A 22451-nucleotide genomic window follows, 5' to 3' on the forward strand; every position below is an offset into this window, starting at 1 on the left:
CAACAATCCTCCTGCCTCAGCCTCCCAAGTGCTGGGATTATAGGTGAGTACCACCACGTCCAACTGGCCGCATTTTAAGTACTTGGAAGCCACCTGTTTCCAGGGTGGCACTGAAACAGAACATTTCCATTGTTGTAGAAACTTGCCTTGAACAGAACTGATCTGTGAAGTGAGGCTAATAATACTTTTCTCATAGAGTTAATAGGAATAACTCAGGTACAGAAAACTTGCATGAAGAACATAGCATGATACCTACTTGGGACAACAATGGTATCCTTAAAAATTCTGGTTCTCTTCTTCCTTTGTCCTCATGCGTATTCTGCATCCACTCTTACTGTGCTTTAGGGAAGTCTCTACCTTCCCTGAATTCTTCTGTTGACTCCTTTAAAAATAATATTTTAAAATGATAGCTGGAACTTTGGAGGTTGGATTAGTTGTCACAGTAACTTTTACTTAAAAATGAGATTAAGGAAAGAAAGAAAAGAAGAGGTAGTTATACCAGTAGCTGAGAGCAATCTAGTTTTGCTACTTAGGAAGAAGAGGATTATTGGCAGTAGTAGACATAAATAGTTTATAGAGAAATAAGATGTAGCTATTACAAACTGTACTGCTATAAACATGGGTACGCATATATCACTGTGGTATGCTGTTTTTAATTCTTTAGGGAAGATACCCAGGATTCTGGGGTGAGATATCCAAAGTAAGGCTCAAAGTGCATAAAACGTACGTGAAATAGGAAGAAATTGTTCAAAAAAAGGGGGATAAGAGGGGAGGGGGGAGGACGAAAGGAAGGAAGGGAAAAGAAAAATGATAAAAGAAGGGTAAAATAGAAACAAAACTTTGTACATAAGGAGACAAAGAGGGTTGAAAGGAGGGGAGGGAATTGGGAAAAAGAAAAAAAAGAGGATTCAGGATATATCACGTACAGGTAGAAATTCCCTGTGATGAATGTGGTCATTATGTATATCTAAATTTTACCAATAAACTTAATAAGAAAGAATAGGTTAGTAGAGTCTAGGTCTTCATCTGTAACTTTAGTCAAGAGCAACTCAGCCACAGAGGAAGGCTTTCTTCACAGACTCCACCCCCTCTACTGTCATTATTTATGTGGGACATTGTTTATTCTCTTCACTTCAAGAAGCTCAAAAACCCTTCAGAAACATGTCCCAGGAAATTCAGTATCTTAACCTGTGCTCCTCACCCACCCTTGCCACCAGCTTCACAAGTTGTCAGCCTTTCCTTCGCACCTTTTACATTATGTATTTTATTTTGTTCTCAACATTGAACCCATTTCCAGGAAACCTTTGACACAGGTTGTTGGCAGCCAGTCTTAGGAATATTTGACAGTAAAATCCTGACCAATCATATAAGGCTATCTTAAGTTTCATTTTCATATTTTAAGAGTAAGGACATTTTAAATGCAACAGCACCTTAAAGTCTAATGAACTGATCTAAAAACCTGCCAAGCACACACAAAACAAAACAAAACAAAACAAAAAAAAAAAAGAAAGGAAAGAAAGAAAATGATAGAGCTCTGCTGTGGAGGATGTGTGTTGTCTCTTAGGCCCAGCTTTGCCTGGGAACAGTCCTTCCCCAAAGGAGAGTGGGCAGTAACATCACAGTCAGAAGGGACTACATTTGCATTATTATTAGCAGCATGCTTCAGTAAATAGTTGAGAAAAAAAATGGAAAGAAATTTCAAATATTTGAATTACATTTATCCCCGAAATGAATGAGTTGGTTTAAAAAACCATCTTGGAGCTCAGGGCACTTAATAAGAAATAAGATGAACATTATAACCATTTGCAGTGGCCACCTGGGAAAACTTTAATTACATTCTTCAAGTGAAATGGATGGAAAAAATACCCATGCAGAAGGCACTGGCCCTGAAAAATGCAGAGGGATCCCTTGAAAGTGTTTTCTTTGGAGCTGTGTTCATGGTACATGTGGGGCTGTGGCATGGGTAGGCACGGTACTTGAACCCTTTGTCTGCATGTGCAGAGATGGAGGGGGCTGGGAGGGAAGCTTTCTGCTTGGGCTGGCAGTTCATCTAGGAAAGCTTGTTTCACACTAACAAAGTTAAAAAGCTATGTTAGATGCTGGTTCATGTCCGTAAGAGGGTTTCCTATGAAGACATATTATATCATAGCATGTGCTAGACATTGATGAGAGTGTCAGGCATACTCTGTTCATCGATACGAACCTCATGACAACCATGAAGCAGGTACTATTCTCCATGGAAGTTTTAGGAACCAGTCTTAGAAAGACTTGCTACTGACTGCTCAACAAAGACCTCACTCTCTGGGACTGCTCCTTGCAATAGGCAGGCATGGCCTGTTTAATCAATTAGTAGGAGTTGCTGGCTTTTGATCGGTTGCCTGAGGGGCTGTGGTAAGTGTTAGATTCATTGGCAGAGGAGTCACCACACTGATAGGGGAAGTGCTGCAGAACTAGAGGCCTAGGAGGTCTCTGGCTTGGTCTAATGTTTGACATCATGATGGTCCTGTGAATTAGATAGAAGCAAGGTTGTGTCCACTTCCCAGTGTCAGAAATGAGCACAGTGCAGGTAAGATGGGAGGACCCATCAGTACAACCCTGTGATGTGGGGTGAGCAGAAGAAGGACACCATATTTCACATCTGGGTGTTGCACTGGAGCAGCGTGGGCTGTACCAGTTAGCCTCTCTAGACGTCTGTGTCTTCCTTTTTAAAATAAGGTTGAGCTAGATGATTTCTAATGCTTGTAAGGTCCTGTCCAGGCTCTTAGAACCTCAATTCTATGCAAATTCTTCCATGATTTTACACTCCTGTTATATAAAACCACATTCAATCAAGGGATGTCTTCTGAGGACTTTTTATAATTTCTTCAGCTCTCTCCTTTTGTACCAGATTTCATTTGGTGGGTTAAAACATCTGTCATGAACAGCAACAACCACAAAAAGCTTCTCTTTGCTCTTGTCCTGAGATAAGAATAATCTTTATTCTGAGGATATTTACTGACTTTTCCTGGCCCTTTACTCTAAGCCATTCTCGTCCATGGAAATGGCGCCTGCGTTCTTTCTTACTTGTCCTCCTGTGATTCCAACTCCACTTTCCACGTGTGTCGAGCAGTCATCGTAAGAAACCATTTGAAAGACTTTGGGAAATTGAAAATAAGTGGTCGTTAAAATGAGGCGCAGAAGTTGAAATAAATGAGAGCAGGGGAAACATGACGTTCAAGTAGCCTAACACGGGGAAATACTGTCTCATTTGCTTTCCTTTTACCTTGCCTTTCTGTCATTTTATGAGAATGTCAGAATGTCTAATCTAAAGGATATGTAAGAGGACTACAAAGGAAAGGAGGGCTTTAGGAAGTTTTCTTTTAGGCCATGTGCAGCTTTTACAAAATTATTTTCAAAATAATTTTTAATGCTGATTTCTCTAACATAATGAAAACTGTGGAGCCGAGCTGTATGCCTCTAGGTGGGGATATGCCTTGGGTTGTAGTTGTTCTTTTACACATATCTCACCAATATCTGCTTGTGGGACTGATATTATTACCCTGAGAGGTGGCTGGATAGAAGGGATGTGGAGAATTCACTGGTAGTAAATTCTCCACAGAACACTGTCAGTATGCTCAGATTGTAAGTAGGTGGGTACTGATTATTTTAACAAATAGTTAACAAAGGACACTGTGTGGAGCAAATGCTAATTAATGTTTTTAGCATGGGCTTTGACATATTTGCCTGAGGCGCACCATTTTTATTTGGCCTTTTACGCACATAGGGCTGTTAGAGAGGTTACACGTCTTGAGCTTAGACTGAGAGAGAATCAGTAGATAAAACACAGCTGGGTTGTAATAGGCGGTAAAGAATGAATGTCTCGGCTTCCACTGGTTTTGTATAGCAGGTACTGACCATGTATTTAATCACAGGATGAGACACTGAAATAAATAATATCCAAGAGAAGTGATTATCCCCGCTCCACAAAATGCTAAAGCTTTAAATAGAATAGTTTTTTCAAGACCAATCAACGTAGATTAAATCTCTGGGTTGTTTATTTGAACATTATAGTTAGAAACACTTTTCAATACCTGGATTGACCAGAAGTAGTAATTTTGCTGTGGTTGTAAGATCCACTGACCTAAGTCAGTGCCCTGAAGATCTCTGAATTACCAGGCTACTCTTCCTTACTCATCCTTGCTTAGATAGTCATTGTTTGCTTTCATTTAATAGCTGCTTATATTCAGGCTGAGTCTGGGGTTTAAGGTACTTGGCTCCAGTCTATGAATCTTGGTAGATTTCCCCTACACACTTCATGAAAGTGGAGGGCTGGAGTGTTGTTATATCTTTCTCCTCAAAACTTCATATATAATTACTGTGCATTTATGTTACAGAGAAATGAGTTTTTGTAATAGAAGTTGCTCTTCATAAATGGAGGCTGGTAAGAGTAAGCTGGAAAACCTCTTGATGTACTGGAGTGTGGAAGACTTTGTGTCTTATCTATGATCAGTAGATGAGCCAGCCAGTTGTTATTAGGAGTTTTAGCTTTTTCCTGAAGTTACAGCAGAGGAAAAGACTGGGCACTCTCAGCATTTTTTTTTTGTTTTGAAATCGTCTTCTGTGTTGACCTAGAGGAGAAAGTGCATCTCACACCAGAGTTGACCAACAAGCTGAATTGAAACCCTTTGTACTTTGAGTCGGCTGTGCACTGTGTCCTATGAGAGCAGGAAGCCTAGTTCTGGGTTCTAGAGGGGTGGTTAAGAGAGTGGATTATGGAACCTTACTGCCTGGATTCATATCTAGTTCCAGTATTTACTGACTCTGAAAACCCAAGTACACTGTTCAGTCTTCTTGTGGCTCAGTTTCCTAACAAGAGAATGAATAAAAATATCACCCTCATGCAGTTGCTATGGGGATCATATGAGTTAATATATGTAAACTACTGAAAACAGAGCTTGGTACATAGTCAACACTCAGATGTTAGGTATTACTAAGTATTATTCCTCACTGACTTTGTAATTTTGGTCAGTTACCTTCTTGTAGTGTCTTAGCTTTTTAAAATGAGCCTGATAGGGGCTGGGGATTTAGCTCAGTGGCACAGCACCTGCCTGGCAAGCACAAGGTCATGGGTTCGATTCCCGGTAGCAGAAAAAAAAAAAAAAACAAACAAACAAAAAAATGAGCCTGATAACATCATACCCTCCTAGATCCAAGGGGATAAAATTACATAATTTCCTGGGAATGAAGACTGTGCCACTTTCATGAAATTGTGATGGCAGTTGTGGATATTGAGAGGATGCTAAAACCTTATAATTCTGCACTAGGCATGGTACAAAATGATCAACAACCCCTTCTAGCTTGTGTCTTATTTTTGCCCAAGTCTGTTGAAAGTCCTGGAAATTTGTTTGGGCAATCAGTCAAAAGATAAGTTGGAGAAAATGAAGAATTCTTACTTAAAAAAGGAAAATACTAAGTATGTACTATGTCTACCCCACATCCTTACACTATTAGACGGTCTGTGTACTCTTAAGAAGACTGATTTTATGATGTGGTGTGATGAGTCCTTCTTTCCACAGTCTTGAAGAAGTGGAAGTCTGGTTTTTATCAATGGGCACTTCCTCTAAATGACATCATGGAACTTTTCTGTCCTAGTGGCTCTTTCCCCCGCCCCGTTAGGGCCTTCACACTGAGCTATATCCACAGCCCTTTTTATTTTTTATTTTGAGACAGTGTCTCTTTAAGTCATTAAGTTGCCCAGGCTGGATTCTTGCCATCTTCCTGAACTATTAATCCTCCTACTTTAGACTCCCAGAGTGCTGGGATTACAGGCATGTGCCACCATGCCTGGCTCCTAATGGCTTTTTGATTAAGTTTACCTCCGTTCATAATCCCCAAATACACTAGGATCAGGATGAAACAGGATAGTACTTATTTAAGCAGAAGATCAAATCAGGTGCTTTCTTACTTTTCATATAGGGGATATAATGATATGTACCTTTTCTGTGTGTGTGAGAGGGATTCATTGGAATACATTGCTAAAAAGTATCATTGCAATCAGAATTACTCCATATTAGTACTTATGAGCACTGTAATACTGGAGAACATGGTTTAAGTTATCAGTGTATGACCCACAGCCATTCCCAACTGCAGATACAGCAAGACTGTCATTTTGTCACTGGTGGCTAGTGGCTTTTATTTTGCAGAAGAAATTGCTGTTTGTGTTTAACCCTTCATTGCAGTCTTTTTGGAACTCTGCTCAAAGACAGATAGCAATAACTATCAAGCCAGTCTGACTTCTCAGTCCAGCATAGTACCCTTTTCATCAAAAGATATCTGCTCACTGGACTGGATTTTAAAAACACCGAGACCTTTGAGTATGACAGGAATCCATCCCCAAAAGTAGTGATATAGGAGAAAGAAACTCCCAGCTTGCTAGATATCTGGGACAAGTTCGTGTTCTCTAAAATCAAAAAATGAATTTTAGGAACAATGGAGGTTAAGAGCAGAATATATTTATTGGGGGGAAAGAAAGCTGTCTGATAGAGACAGAAGGGGATCTGAGTGGGTTGCCAAGAAACCTACCTTTTTTTTTTTTTTTTTTGTACTGGGAGTTGAACTCAGGACCTTGTGCTTACCAGGCAGGCACTTATACCACTGAGCTATGTCCCTGGCCCTAGGAACCTACCTTTTCTAGCAATTTTTATAGAGCAAATCCATGAGGTGAGGTGGGTCCAAGGTGAAAAGCTAGGAACTCACAAGGTAGGCATGAGGTGGCACCTAACTACGGTCAACCAATAAGATTGTGAGTATAATTGCTCAGGTAAAATTGATTAAATCGGGATCAAATGGGGAAGCCAGTCATGTTGCAAGCGGGCATGAATACAGAACAGGGGCTTTTCCAGCAGGGGGTTGGGTTAGTGACTCTTCCGGGCTTTTTCAAGGCGATTGACACCTATTTAGAATATCAATCCCTGATATCCATTCCTGGGGAGGTATCTGGGTGCATTTGTTTAATCTTTTGTCTTGAGGTCTGGCCCACAGGGGAAGTGCCTGTCTCTCCCCCACTTGCAAGGTATCTTCCAGGGCCCTGCCCTGACTCACTGCCTGTAATGTTCCTATCTAATTGAGCTGCCTACAACAGTGGTTAGGCAGCTAAGAAACAGGAGTGCAATTTTTTCCCCTGTCCTTAATTTGCCAGGTTTCCAGCATATAATCAGAGTGGTAGAAATTACATTAACCTAATGTTTGGAGTTCTTTTTTTAGTTCCATTTTTATTTTAGGCAAAATGGGTCTGTTATAGAGACCTGGGTGATAGGCATGTTTCAGGTGCTTTGCTCTTTAGCGGATATGGATCCTTCAGGATCCTTGATGAATTACTTTACCTGGCTGTGTGTTACATCTTGTCATGCCAGGTTTCACTTGGTTGGAAAACAGCCGAGGAGCTGAGTGCCCTCCTGCCACTGGGATTCCTAAGGAATTCAGGAAGTCACAACTGCTGAGCTGGGAGAAGCTCAGTGTTGGCAGAGGAATGCAGAGGGTAATCACTTCTGCAGGCTGGGCCTGTTTATTCTGCCATCCTATGGCTGGTGGACACGAGGCGTGGTGGGCATGCTTGCCTAAGTACCTGTTGTTGAACACTGTGACTGCCAGGGCCAAGCTACCAAGGCAGTAACCTGAAACCAGTCCTGTTGGTTTTCCTTCTGCTGCCTAAAGCTAAAATCTGCATTCCAGATGAAACCTGCAGGGAAAGGGAAGAAAGCACTTAAAAAAATGTTTAAGGGCGGTAAATTAACGGCTTTGAGAGTTGTGGGCATTTTGAGATGATCTCTTTTCATTTTAATTTTATTTCTTTGCTTAGAACTTTGTAAGTGGCTATTGATGTGGGCCACTGCCAGTTCTTTGGCTTGGATAGACCAAACCTCTCTGATTACAATCCGGGAGGGCTCACAAGTATTTCAGTCATTTTCTGCTGATTCACTTCTGAATCCCTTGGGCCGGACAGGGGGTGGTTAAGGGCTGTCAGGATCAGCCTGCCGGCTCAGCACTTTCAGGAACCTTAACTTGCTCACCAATGAGGAAGTTGAATGCAACCAGGAGAAGCGCGAGCTCTGGGGCGGAGCTCCTCCTGAAGTTCTGGGCTGGGATTACTTACGGGCCAACGACAAAAAGCCTTTTGTCCAGGGGAATAAATACGGAAGTCCCAGAAGAGCAGCCTCCCGTCTGTGTGTAGTAAGGTGCGCAGCCTGTGCTGCTTGTGGTCATAGAGCTCCAGGCGTTTCACAGTTGCCCTGGACACCCTGTTGTTGGGCAAACCGGAAGGGAAGGCACAGTGACCTGAAAGAGACCAAGTGTGTTCTCTGAGCTGCTGAGAGACTGGCTCCCTCAGGCCTCCTGTTGTTCCCTGTCCTGTAAGTTAAGAGCAGGTGGAGAGGATAAACTGAGAACGCGGGGAAGGTAACTCAAGTCAGAACGTCCACCAAGGGCACTGCAGAGACATGGAGGTTGGTAACTCTCTAAGTGGCAGTGATGTGTTGGAGCCAGAAAAACCAGAAGCTGGACTTGAAGTGGCTCAGTCAATCCTAAGTAAGTTCTCTATGAAATCCCTGTTTGGATTTACAAGTAAATTGGACTCCGTGAAGCCTAAAGAGGAAGATGCTGTGCTGAAAGCGTTCCACAGTTTAGAAGTGGATCCCACACCCCGGCAAGGTGATCCCAGCAATGGTTCGGATCTTCAGGAGGCAGCGACTCCAGTTCCACCTGATTTTAGAAATGATGGGAATACTGCAAGGGTGGAAACAGAATCAGAGGGAAGTCATGGGAAAGCAGAAGCAGAGGCTTCCCTGCCTGGTCAAGAGCTGCTTCCACTTGCTGCTCTGAGTGTGGACAGAGACGATGTCATTTGTGTCCGTGGGACCCTCGTGCACACCACCAGTGATTCTGACTCTGATGATGGTGACCAGGAGCTGAAGGAAGGAGGCAGCACCAACAGCCCAAAGTCTCCCAGTGATGTTTTATCTGAGTCTTCTCAAGAGCCTAAAGAAAAATTAGAAGATTCTAGGGCAATCATTGGTACTAGAGAAGTGGGTGATGCAGAGCTGTGTGCAGAAGGTCCTCAGAGGACTCCAGCTGGGAGTAGTGCCCTGGAACCTGGAGATGGTAGCCTTCAGACAGAGCACAGCCCCAGCCAAGGCCATGCAGGAGAAGGGTCCCATGACCCACCTGCAGCAACACACCAGAATTTGAGTACTGGTGCCACTGAGACCATGTCTTCTAAAAGAGAAGTCCTTGGAGAGAAGTCATTCCAGCTTCCAGCTTTTTTCAGTGGGCTTCGTGTGCTGAAGAAGGGGGCAGCAGCTGAGGTGGGGGAAACCATCACTGAAATTAAACCCAAGGACGGAGACCTGGCTTTGCTCAAGCTGACCCAGCCCGTTCAAAAGTCTCTGGTGCAGGCAGGGCCACAGGCAGTGAAAAGCAGTGAGCGAACAACTGATCCGAAGGCCACGCCCACTCTCCTGGAGCAGCTCTCTCAGCTGCTCAACATTGACATGCCCAAAACTGAACTGAAGGCAGCCGACCCTGAGTCGCCCAGGGGAGGAGAGATGGGCTGCAGTGCTGACCAGGAGGGCCAGGGTGGCTCTGGAGATGTCCAAACCCAGAGTGACGAGGTCAAGCCCAAGCCCCCAGAGACTGCCTTGGAGGCCTTTAAAGCCTTATTCATCCGTCCCCCCAAAAGGGGGACCACAGCTGACACTTCTGAGCTGGAAGCTCTCAAGCGCAAGATGAGACATGAAAAGGAGTCACTAAGAGCTGTGTTTGAAAGGTCCAAGTCAAGGCCAGTGGATGGGCCTTCTGATTCCAAAAGCGTACGTAGAATTGGGTTTTGCATTTTGTTGTAAAATGGGATGCTAAGATTTTCCAGATTTCCTGTCGAAATGAATCTTAGTGGCCTATAATTAGTATTCTCTTTTAGGTAAAAAATGAATACAATGAAATTAAATTGTCTTTAGAGGGAATATTGCATTGGACAGAAGTGCTTTTCTTCCTCATACTTTTCTGGAATATAATGAGGGATGTGTATAAAGCTCTGTGGGCAGGAAGAGGAAATGTTCACTGAGTTTCAACATCAGTAGTAAATGTACTCGTAAAAGCTTAGCACCTTAGTGCAGTGTGGAATATGGAAGTGATGTAACATGGAAGTATAGCCCAGGCTTGTAGGAATTTCCTCACTTCCTGACTATACCTCTTTGAAAACTATGATTTCCTTTGAAAGTCTGCCACTTCCCAAAATGTATGTTTGCGATGTAGTTGAAATGTTTCGTGTTGGTTGTAAGACTTCCTGACTGTACTGAGAACTAGGTTTTAATTCCAACCGTGTCATTTACTGGCTGGGTGACCTTGGTAATCTCAAATCCGCTGTCCTCAGGTGCAAAATGAAGCAAATACCCTTTACATTTATGGTTATTGTGAGGATTAAATTAAGGGGGTGTATGAGAAGCATCTAATTAAAGAAAGTTATTATTTAAAGAAAATTGAGTTAGGTAATTTATCAAGCCTTGGAAGCACTTGTCCAGTAGATGTCACAAGTTTGTAAGAGCAGTGAATATAATTTCTTGCTTAATACAATTCGCTGTATGTTTATTGTTCTCTTTTGTACATTTAATATATTCAGCTAAAACATTAAAAATTAAAGTCTTCAGAAAAATTATCTCAAATTATAGTTAGAAACTAAGCACAATATATGATTTTCCTAGTTGGAAAAATCAACTCCTATAAAAAAATTGTATATGAAGGCAGTCTGATTCATTTTGTAATAAGAAAGAAGAAATTGAAATTAGCAGTGTGGAATGCTTAGAGAAGTATTGGTTTGTCTTGGTTTGTCGCTAATGTTCATGGAAAATTCAAAATAAGTTCTTATTACTATAAATAATCCTGGAGTTCATTGGAATACATTAGTAAACATTTCTGATAAGTGTATGTGAACACAGTAAATTTCTGTCTATATCTTTAGCTTAAAGTTTAGTTTTACTGTAAAAATTATTTTATAATAAAAATAATCTAATGAGTTGTTAGTATTTATCCTTGAGTTTTGGGTTTTACATTTTTCTTTACATTCTGGAAAAGGATGACAGCATAGTCAGAAGTATCAACTGCACTGAATGATAGCAGTGTGCAGCTTGCCATTACAGTTAAAATTAATACTGTTAAAATTAATCAGTGTTAGTGTGTTTGTGTTTCTTTATTAATGGGCCCTGGCCGCATTTTATTTAACTTACTGTCTGTCCACTTTTCGACAGCCTGACCAGAGCCCCACAGAGCAGGATGACAGGACTCCTGGCAGACTCCAAGCTGTCTGGCCACCCCCAAAGACAAAAGACACAGAAGAGAAAGTGGGATTGAAGTACACCGAAGCAGGTAATGTGAAAGGAAGCCAGGCAGTCAAGAATGAATTTCTTCCTGCAATGGCTTTTAGTTCTAATTTACAAGACTCTCAGAATTTGGGGTTTTGTTTCCTTGTAAAATGTAATGCTGAAGACTTCTTCTCTTTCTTGTTTCACTTTGAAAGTGAAGCTCTTTGCACATTTACTGCTAGTGCGCCTTTTAGAGATGAAAGGTGAATGCGGTGGGATGAATGAAAGGGGGCATACGGGTCAAGGTGGGGAGCCTTTTGGGAATGAACGGAGCAGGTAGATTACAAATTCCTCAGGAAGCAGGTGGTTGGTGCTCATATAATGCTTTTGTGAGCTGGCAGTATTGCTAAAAGAGGCAGAGTATGATTCTCCCGAGCTGTAATCTGATTTGTTGTTTGTCTCTGGGTAATGCATTTGAGATAAAGGAACCTTGTGCAGAGTGAATGTACAGATACCATATCAGTTACTCGTTCACTTTTGCTAGACAAAGCTTTATTTAATGCATGGCCAATTTTAAAGCAATCTAACTCTCTGGAAAACTTCCCAGGCACTTTACTTGAATGTATTTAAATGCAATAGGAATCTAGGTATTTTTGCTCTTTATAGAAAGGATTATGTGAAATTTAAAAAAATGAAGAATTAGAGATGGATATAATTTAATTCTCTCTCTCTCTCTCTCATGTGTGTGTGTGTGTGTGCATGTGTATGTGTGTGTATGTATGTGTGTATCTATACCTTTTTGCTTTCAAAAGATACAGATATTTTGATATTCAGAGGTTACCTATTGAAACAGTCTAGGTACTTTTGGTATGGTATACTTTAATTTTATTATAAATTAGAGGAATTTGAAATCACTAGGTGGTATTACAAGCTGAACTCTATACCTTCTTGTCTGCCTAAAGTCTGTATGGCCAAATGACTTTTGGCCCTGCAGTGAGGAAACTTAAGTGGCCTGAAGATAGGTTGAACTTTGTCAACAGACCTGGACTCTTCATTAAGTGCCACTGTCTTCTCTTTCAGTGCCAATCAATTTTTAAAAATTCTCTTGTAAAAAATCATTTCCAATCCTCTGTCTGTTCTTCAGGCCCAGTGGACTCTGTCTCAGGTAGTTCCAGTGGCTAGACATTTTTCAAGCCCATTGAGTTCTCTAAATATCATTTCATATTCTCCTAAAGTTTGTCTCTATTTCCATTTTCCTCTTGCTCTGCAAAAAAAGTAGTTTTATAAGCTTCTGTACCATGTTGGAATATTGGTTAATTACACTTTGTGACTTTCTCTGTGGGTGTAATGTTTGTGTATATTTTCTCTTATTTAATGTTTCTTTTCAGTTTGTTTCTTAGGAATCTTCAGAGGGTGAAGGGAAGCCTTTCCTTCTGCCCTTTACTATATATGTAGCTAATATTTTGTTGGTTGTCTTAGGTAGGCATGTATAATAAGATCAGCCTATATGATTATAGAAAAACCTTGCTTTTCTCAAGTGGATGAAAGTTGGGTGGTGCAAGATTTGTAGTATCACTATTACTTTAGTGGTTGAGAACATATTGGCAAATGAACCTCAAGACCATTTCTAGCCTCCATGTATACAGTTGTAAACTTGTGACTTCCCCAAGACATTAACTACTTCGTACCATTTTATTTTTCTCCAGTATTTGACTTATAGGATAAAATTCTTATATACTTAATTAAAATATATATAGGCATTTTAGTCTTCCTGCCCACATTTGATTTTCCAAAGTTGAAGCATGCTAAACACCTAGTAGGTTATTTTTCTCATCATCTGTCAAAGTGTGAGTGATTTAATTTTACTGAAGTTTGCTTTAAAAAATAAAAATGAGAATCTATAAATTCTTATTCCTACCCTGGTGATTTTAGTCTGTATCACTGCATTATGGCACTCTTTCCAAACAATGGACTTTGCCAAAGAGAGAAGGAAGTAAACGTCATAATTACTTTTTAAATCCACCATAATATTTTAGGGCAGTTGTATTTCTAAAAATATTCCTTAGTCTTTGCCTTCCACCTTCTTCCACTTCCAGAAGCTCAGAGGAGGGTCCTACTTTCCATCAGTAGTGGGTTTCCTGGTCTGTTTTGACTGATCTGTTCTCAGAGCTGTTGAGGGTCTTAGATGAGATGGGAAGGGTGGGGAGGAACAAGCTAATAATGAGAGTGCTCTTTGGGGGGCTCTGAGAGGCCACTGCACAGCGAGACAGAGAAGGCCAGCCTTGGTGTGGAGCAGGTGTCGGGCTCCCCAGCCAGCTTACTCCCCAGTGGCAGGACTGTAACATACTCACTGGGCTTCCTGGTCAGGTGCTCAGCTGCTTGGCAGCCTTCTACGTGCTGAGTCATCTGCTGGCATACGTCGGGTTTCCAGAGAAACCTGATGGCTTCCAGAGGAGAAGAATATATTCCATGCTTGCATGAAACTTGGTTGTTATCCTATTACTGGATACCAGCATATGGTTGCCGTTTCATTTATTGCTAATTTGAGAAAGTTAACATTTTTCCTATGATTTTCTCAAAATCTGTTGCTTAATAAACTATAGTCTTATGGGTCTTTGGTTTACAGTTGGACACATTTCCTGGGATGTCACCGGCTTCCTTGACCTTGGGAAAACAAAGTTCTATAGGGAGCAGAGGGACACAAATTAGATCCAAAACAGATCAAGGTGTTCAAAGTGTTGTGCTTTTACTTATCCAGTGGTCCTTTTTAATTTTAATTTTTACTAGTCCACGTTTATAGTACATACTGACTACATTCATCGGGAGGAGCTTCTGCACGTGCATAGCACATCTTTGTTCTTTTTTCATCCCCTCCCCTTCCCGCCTTCCCACTTTCTCCACTTCTTGCTTTCCTTCCTAGTGTTCTTTGCTTTTCCTAGAGTATATTATTCATTAATTTAGTGAAATGAGAGTTTAAGACTCTAGCATTCCTGTTGCGCATGTGCCGCTGGGATTCTGTGCTGTGGCATCCATGCTCAGTCTTGGCAGAGATGCGAAGGAGATGGTGTTTCTTATCCTGTGCTTATTACTGTCCTTGTGCTGCCCTTGGCCACCCTGAACTTGCTATTGCTTTGATTTCTCTCAATTTAGAACTGTTCATTCAGTGCTCTTTTTCTGGAGTCTTACGAGATCACCTAGTACTATAAATGCACTTCTGTGCAGGAGAAGAAAGAAGAGAACCAATATAAGAGAAGTGTCTCTTTAAACTATGGCTTCTAGAATCATCTTAGCTATATGAGTGTGGCTAACCACTACCTTGCCAGGTTGTCCACTGCTGAGGTTGCTCTCTCCTGCCACTCCCAAAGTCAGCAGTATCCTCTGCAGTTGCAGGCAGCGTGACCGCATGTGTTGGCAGCTACAGCCTTTGGCTCATGCTAGAGCTTCCCATGGTATGCTCATGATAGGGTGCCCACCAGCAAGGGCACTCCTGCTACCTGTCTGTGGACTCTTGAGACGTTGGTGATGTGCTAGTTGAGAGAAGCCCCAGCACCCTCTGGAGCTGTCACTCAGAGACTGTCGCAGGTATTGCAATTAACCTCTACTGCTGCGGGGAACTTGGGGACTTTGTGGTAACTCATACTGTGGTGAAGTGCACTGCTCAAATGAAACACAGTTATTCTTTCCACCCCACCAACCAATCTCTCGAGCTAAGCTTTCTTACATCATTACCCTTTTGTTTTTATCTTGTGTGTAGCATGCCTCACAGCAATTCTGAATGAAAAGAATCCTTTTCCCAACCTTTCCTTAGAACAGGGCTGAGGTAGTACAAGTGAAAAACCCCATATTCTGAGAATTTGCTATCTTCTTCTCAGTATAGTATATTGTTACTGGAATAAGCTTGTGGGATGGGATGGTCTTACTTGTTTAGGCAGGTGCTTTGCCTTTTTAAAATCCACAAGTAGTTAATTACCTCATAGTTAGTTCATGCTACCTTTTCTAATTCCACACCAGACAAATCTGGATCTAGTAAATTTGATTAACAAATGAATCTTGGTACTAACAGAAAGCCCAACCTTGACCAAAGTGAAAGGTGTTTTGAGATATGATACGAGTAGAACCAGGAAAAAAAAAAAAGTGGCACCAGGTCAAGAGGGTCTATCTTTAAATTTGATGCAGCAAAAGCAATTCAGCACAACCAGTTTCTTGCATTCCACTATGACGTACACTGTCCTATATGTGGTGAGATTCCATACAAGTTGGTAACTTGCCCCAAATCTTTTTAAAACATTGACCGGAGAACATAAAGATATTTTCGGTCCTTGCCGGGCATGGTGGCACACACCTGTAATTCCAGCACTCGGGAGGCTGAGGCAGGAGGATCGTTATGAGTTCAAGACCAGCCTGGGCTACAAAGTGAGCTCAAGGCCAGCCTGAGTGCGTGTGTGTGTGTGTGTGTTTGTGTGTGTGTGTGTGTGTGTGTGTGTGTGTGGACATGGACCAGACACTCAAATTAGATGATTTGAGAATTTGCTAGAGACAGTGTGTAAAGATGTCTGCATTGCTTAGGAAAAGCACTGAGAGATGGAGCAGTCCCCTGGGGCTAGTAACATTTACCCACTTAGATCACTCCTCCACTTGAAGGGCAAGGGTAAGAGTGGCTATTATGAAACAGATCTTCAGAGGGGGCTGAATGGTACAGGGCAGGCTGCCAGACAAGGGCTGTGACCTTCAGTAGAGCATGGCAGTCAATCCATTGTGCTGTGCCAGGGGCAAGAAACAGCCTGACCCTCTGCTATTCCCTGGTTGTCTGGCATGATTCCCATTGGCCAAACCAAAAGAGAAGCCAGGGGACCCCCTTTAGGACAGTCAGCAGGGGCAAAAATATGGTGCCAAATTGCGGATGGTGGAGCTAGAGAGGCAAATCAGACCTTCCCTGCACAATTACACTGCTAGCCATCGGGGGCCAACTGCCCCAAGTGATAGAAGTGTCTGAAGCCTGCACAGTGCCTCACACATTTACGCACCTTGTTATGCCTTACAGCACAGGTTTCTGGCACAAGAGCACAAAAGTCCACTCCCGTTTTTGTCAGGGTGTGGGAGGGTTACATTTTCTACTCCAGTTAGTTTACGGAAAATACACCCACTATTGTTTTTGGCCTTGCTCTATCCATACCCATTTCACCTTGGTGTAGAAGATTGCTTTACTAATCTCAGAATTTTCGTAAGTTTTAAAATCTTCTGTATTTTGAAAAATAAAAATTAGAAATAACCAGAAAAACTAGAAAGCAGAAGAAATTTTCTATGATTCTGTTCTAGAGAAACCATGGTCAAAATTTTGAAATATGATTGGCCTCTGTGAATTTCACACTAAGAAATTTAAAAGTTTGGCTAATATAAACTTTTCTCTTTTGAACATTTTAAATGACTTTTATCAGTGTTTTCAATGGTATTTGTAGAACCATTTTAAATTACAAGTAATATGAATAGTACTATAAATATCTTTATTAACATTTTTTTCTTTAAGAATTTAGATAAATTCATAACTATACAATTATGGGGCATAAACTATATACCTTTTTAAAGAGTTTTGCTGCATATTAACAAATTACCACAACTGATTTTCCTTACCAAAATCTTTACATAAAACTTAATACTTCTTTTTTTTTGTACCGGGAAATGAACTCAGGACCTTGTGCTTGCCAGCCAGACGCTTGTGCCACTGAGAAAACTTAACACTTCTCGAAATCATTCTACTATTTTCTGTTATTATTTACTTTTAATTTTACGTACTATGTTTTCTGATATGTAAAAGTTTTAAATATTTCTACAGTAAACTTTACTTTCCTCTTATGTGAGATTTTATGAGATTTTTTTTTTTTTTTTTTTTTGGTTTTTCTCCGGTACCGGGAACCGAACTCATGACCTTGCGCTTGCCAGGCAGGCGCTTTGCCGCTGAGCTAAATCCCCAGCCCGAGATTTTTAAAGTTTGGCTTAAAATTCTTTCTTTGCTGCAAGATCACGTGTTATCATACTTTTAAGTAGTTTCTTTCTATTCCTTGTCTTCCTCCTTTCCATTTCATAACAGAAATTTAATTTGTTGTCTAACCTGAGGTAGAGATCAAAGACAGCTTTTCTTCTAAACTGCAAATTATTTTTACAGCAAAATTTTGGAAAAAATATATCCTCTCTGCACTAAGTTTAGGGCTGTTTTGAACTTCTATTTTATTTTTTTGATGTATTTGTATGCTATATGAACTTATCTATTACTGTAGTGCACTTTATCTTCCATATTTTTTAAAAAGTAGTTTTGGCTTTCCTCAAATTTCTTTAGGTCTTTCTGGAAGAGTTAAGTATACTTGGCTGAATTTCAAAAGGATCCTTTTGGAATTTTTACTGGAATTGCATTTTTTATAAAGAGAAGGTGGGAAAGTGAATGAACACTTAGTGTTTTTTATAAAGTGAAGGTGAGAAAGACAGCACTTAGCGTTTCCAGTTAGGGACACACCTTATAAAACTACTTATCCAAATGTTTTTATGACTTTAAAACATATATATGTACCTATCTTGTATATTTTTTGAAATATATTTACAAACATTATTAAAATCAAATGCACGATATGAATTTGTTTCTTGTCATTGGTTTTCTCTTCTGAAAGGCTAATGGATTCCTATAGAATTGAATGACTTAAGCATGATGGCTTCTTACAGATTTCCCTCTCAGGGCCAAGTCTTTTCTGAGCTAGGGCTGCACTGACATGTTATGACTGACTGACCGCAATTTTACTGTGATCAGTGATGGTTCATGTTCTAAGACCCCTTTAAAAATCAAGTAATGATAGAAAGCTACAGGGGAAATCACTGAAGCTAATGTAGCATGTGCTTTAGACTCTCATCCACCCCACAGACATCTGTGGATGCCCCAGGTCTAGCCAAGGGACATCAGTTCCAAATGTCTGGCCCAAATTGGGCTTCCTCTTCTACTCTTCTATTTTGTGCTATGAAGAATTTCATGTCTTAGGGTGTGTGAGTGTGTGTGTGTGTGTGTGTGTGTGTAATATGTCTCAAAATCCTGAGAGGAAATGAAATTAATGCTTGAGGAATTAAAATGATGCCATTTGGGGGACCGTCAGTGACTTAATTGCCCATAGGAGGAGGGAAAAGTATAAAGGAGAAAGGCACTCATGTTTTCTGACATGGACCAGGCACTTGCGTTTTTCTTCCAGAGTAAACCTGGAAATGGTTTCTCCTTACTGGTAGCAGCGTAGGGCTGGGCTGGGTGTTGGTAGACATACTGCACTGCTGAATGTGGGGACTGTAGCTTCTGTGGGAAAGGGAATGTAGCACTGGTTATTGTGGTATTGTGACCAAGCTGTCAATACAAGTGACATCTTCTTGAACTTCTACTCCCTGGAATCTTGAAGCAGCTCAAAAAGTGTTCCGATTTAGAGTATTTTACATCAGACCATCTTTAAACTTAGTAATAATCTGCCTACTTGCTGGTGTGTGCCTCATTTGAATTTGCTTTGCTGTAGAGTGGTGGAGCTGTTTGTCATCATTCCTGATGAGTCATGCATCCTTGCTTCACCAGCCAGGGAGAACTATAAATATCTGGGCATATTTTATTGGACCTCTGTGGTTTGAGTTTTAATTTTTTCCATTCATAGCTAATAGACTGTGTTAGTCATGAATGGATATTCCTTTAAAGTCATGTATCCAGACAAATTATCTTAAGTGTTTTCTTTAACCATCAGGGTAAATTTTTTCTGTCTGTAATATATTCCATAAGCCTTTGTGGCACATTGCCGTCAGTTGCATGCAGTGATTATGGTAGCACAGAACCTGGAAATTGTGACGGCTAAAGAACAGGAAACCTGCATTTTGTGAGTGTAGAGTGAGAAGTATCCAGGGAAACTGGAGGTGAAGTGAATGTACTAAGCTTACATTTACTGTACAGCTGGGAGCTGTAGACAGAGTGACCCCTGCATCCCCAGTATAAATGAGAGTTAAAGCTTTGGGAAGAAGATCTTCAAATGAGGACCTGTGACCATGGGCTCACCTACTGTGTTCAAGGAATACCAGCAAAGTGGAGCCAAAGCAGGAGATTAAAATACAGGGAGAGCCTTAATTTTTAGAATATTAAAAATTTAAAATTATAAGCATCTTAGGGATTATTTAGTTCATCCCTATTCATTTTACTGACAACTAGGGTGTTATGACTTGCTGAGAGAGAACATAATTAATAAATGAGCTAAAGTTACAATTTGGAGAGAATGACAGCCCCAGGTGGTTGAGAGAGTGATTTTTTTCCTGCCAGTATATTGGTATGTAAAGATCCAGAGAAGAAAACACACAGAGACAAAAGCATTTAGGAATTATGCCTGCTAGAAAAAAAAACATCATGGGACCTGAAGCAAGTCAGGCTGAGTAATAAAGAAGGCCATGGGAGACCGTGCTAGACACACCCGCAGACACTGACGTGGTGCTCTTATGCTGCTTTTAACCTCAAAGGAAGGAGGCTTATTTTTTAAGCAATTTGAAGCAAGTGAAAAAATGCTTCCAGACTGTAGATTCTTGTAAAGTTAAGGTGAAGCTTATTCGGCGAACATTTGCTGTGTATGTGGTAAAATCTATTGTGTATATGTACTTCATTGTAGGAGGTACATGAATTGCTATTCTTTTTTTTTTTCTTTTTCTTTTGAGACAGGGTCTCACTATGTAGTGCAGGCTGGTGTTGAGCTCATTTATATAGCCCAGGCTGGTCTCAAACTCACAATGATCCTCCTGCCTCAGCCTTCCAAGTGCTGGGATTATAGGTGTGCGCCCCCACAACTGCTTGAATCACTGCTTTTATTTTACTAGTTTTATTATGTCTTAAAGAAAATGATGTCAGCTTATAAACATCTTTCAGTGGTCATCTTTTTCCTAAAAATTTTTTCCACTGGACCCATTTTTATTCTTCTCTGCAAATTGTCATCTGCTGCCATAAATCAAGGGTTTTTATCCTGGTCGTCCACCAAGCAGGCTCTGCATGGTCTGGCTTCAGCTTCTTCCACCAGCTGCCTCACCATTCGCAATGTAATCCCTTTCTCTAGGTCTCATTTCATCTGCTTCTAGATATCAACTAGCCCAGCAAGGGACACATCCTTTGGATTCCTTCTTCCTACCTGGCACCTGGGAAACTGGAAACAGCATTTTTTTCTTATTATATAGAAAGAGCAAACTAGTCTGCTTCTGAGAAATATCCAAACCCAAGCTTTCAACTGTAAACTTCCAAGCATTTTCCTCCAGGATAGCAGTGGATGAAAGGATGAGAATGTGAGCTGAGATAGGTAGGAACCTATCTTATCTCAGAGGACAAAGGAAATTCTGTGGACATCATTGAGTATGGCATTACCTTTATTGCTGGCTTCATGGGTTTGACCATCAGCTGGACTTGAGTTTAAAGCTTGGCCCTACCACTGCACTAGCTGTGACCTGGACAACATATGTAACTCCTCTACATCTGTATGTTCACATATAAAACGTTCTTCTAGCAAATTATTGGGAGCTCCCACGCTATAGCTAAGTTGGACACAAGTGTGGGTGGCAATGTGGAGATACGGTTATTTGCCACATCTGGCCTCTGAAGTAGGGAAATCTTTTTTTTTTTTTTTTGGTACCGGGAATCGAACTCAGGACCTTGCACTTGTCAGGCAGGTGCTTGTGCCACTAAGCTGTACCCCCAGCCTTGAAGTGGGGAAATCTTGTGGGATGGAGCCCTGAAGCCTGTGGAGTCTGATGCTGATTGTGACCTAATGATAATTATGAAAGATCAAATTGATATCAGAAAATCAGTGTCAATATTAGAGAACTGGTTGTTGTCAGAAAAGCATCAGATCAGTGAAGAGACTCTTTTCCTTTATGTGTGTTTATTGTAGTTCTTGGTTCCATGCCTGTGTGTTTAGGATGTTTGTGGCCACACAGAGGTTGACATTTCTATCTGGTTCCTTATGAACGTTTTCCTTCTCTTTCTCATAGTCTTTCTTCACAATAACCATTTTATGGCTAAATGCTGATGTTAAATTTTATAAACTTTTTAAATTAAGTATTTGGAGGAAATTTTGGCTGGGAAAGTTGAATCTTCAGGCAGATCCCCAGCCTAATTATCGCTAGTGTCTGTGTAGTCCTTGAAGTGGAAGGAAGTTTGGAGAACTTTGATTTAGCTCTGTCCTTGTTCAGATGAATTAATGGATGTTCAGAAAGACCATGGACTTTCTATACCACTGCGACCACTGGGACTGGAAAATAGGTCTTCTGAATTACAATCTAGTGTTCAGTTTTTTCTATTTTCAATATAGCTCCCTTTTCTATTAGCTCAGTTCTAATTCACCTTTGCCTCGGATTGTTTCATTCATTCTACTTAAAGAAGATATATCTGATTTTCAGAATATAGAGAAGAAGCAGTCTCAAATGAGATAACCATAATCCAGATAATATTTATCTGTCAAGGAAAAGACAAAATTCATCTTTCTTTCCATACCACCTGGCCCTCCTGCCTTCTTAGAGGGATTCCTGTAATAAAATTCTTGCTCGTCTATCTTATCTGTGAGTAGTGTGGAACTCTGATAGGGTGGAAGCTGAAATACTGTCAGTCCTGGCTCACTTTAACCACTAGGAGATAATATCCACTTTGGCCTGTCGTAATAATAAACCTGTTAATACTAAACCAAAACACTGCCTACCACTCATCTTCACCAGTATTTACATTGTTATTCTAATAGGTTGAAAGTTGCATATTATAGTTTATAATTTATATGTTTCTTTTTTTGTTTTTGTTTTTCTTCCAGTACCAGGAATCAAATTCACAACCTTGTACTTGCCAGGCAGGCGCTTTGCCGCTGAGCTAAATCCCCAGCCCCTATAATTTATATTTTTCTGATAAAGCAAAATTGGACATCTTTTCTTGTTTAATGGCTGTTTAGATTTTGTTTTTTGTAACTTTCTTGGTGGTATTCTTTGTCCTTCTGTGAACTGGGTTACTATTCTTTTTTGCTACTGATTTGAAGAGCTTTTTTTGTTTGTTTATTTGTTTTTGTTTTTCTTCCAGTACCAGGAATCAAACTCATGACCTTGTACTTGCCAGGC

General features: G+C 40.7%; 1 protein-coding gene across 6 annotated transcripts in view; it reads left to right on the forward strand.

The window, feature by feature from the left end:
• The window catches only part of Fmn1 (formin 1), a 408229-nt gene that overhangs the window by 128298 nt on the left and 257480 nt on the right, over positions 1–22451 (forward strand). For 5 of the 6 annotated variants that reach the window (XM_005381169.1, XM_005381170.1, XM_005381172.1 and 2 more), the window contains one exon: positions 11274–11391. In XM_005381169.1, coding sequence (XP_005381226.1) covers positions 11274–11391 — 118 coding nt within the window. Of the gene's footprint in view, positions 1–8121; positions 9843–11273; positions 11392–22451 lie in introns of those variants that run through there. The other variant, XM_005381171.2, reaches the window with a different exon arrangement.

This window comes from Chinchilla lanigera, unplaced genomic scaffold (genome assembly GCF_000276665.1).
Source record: "Chinchilla lanigera isolate Chin_1 unplaced genomic scaffold, ChiLan1.0 scaffold00015, whole genome shotgun sequence".
In the NCBI taxonomy this organism is placed as follows: Eukaryota; Metazoa; Chordata; class Mammalia; order Rodentia; family Chinchillidae; genus Chinchilla; species Chinchilla lanigera.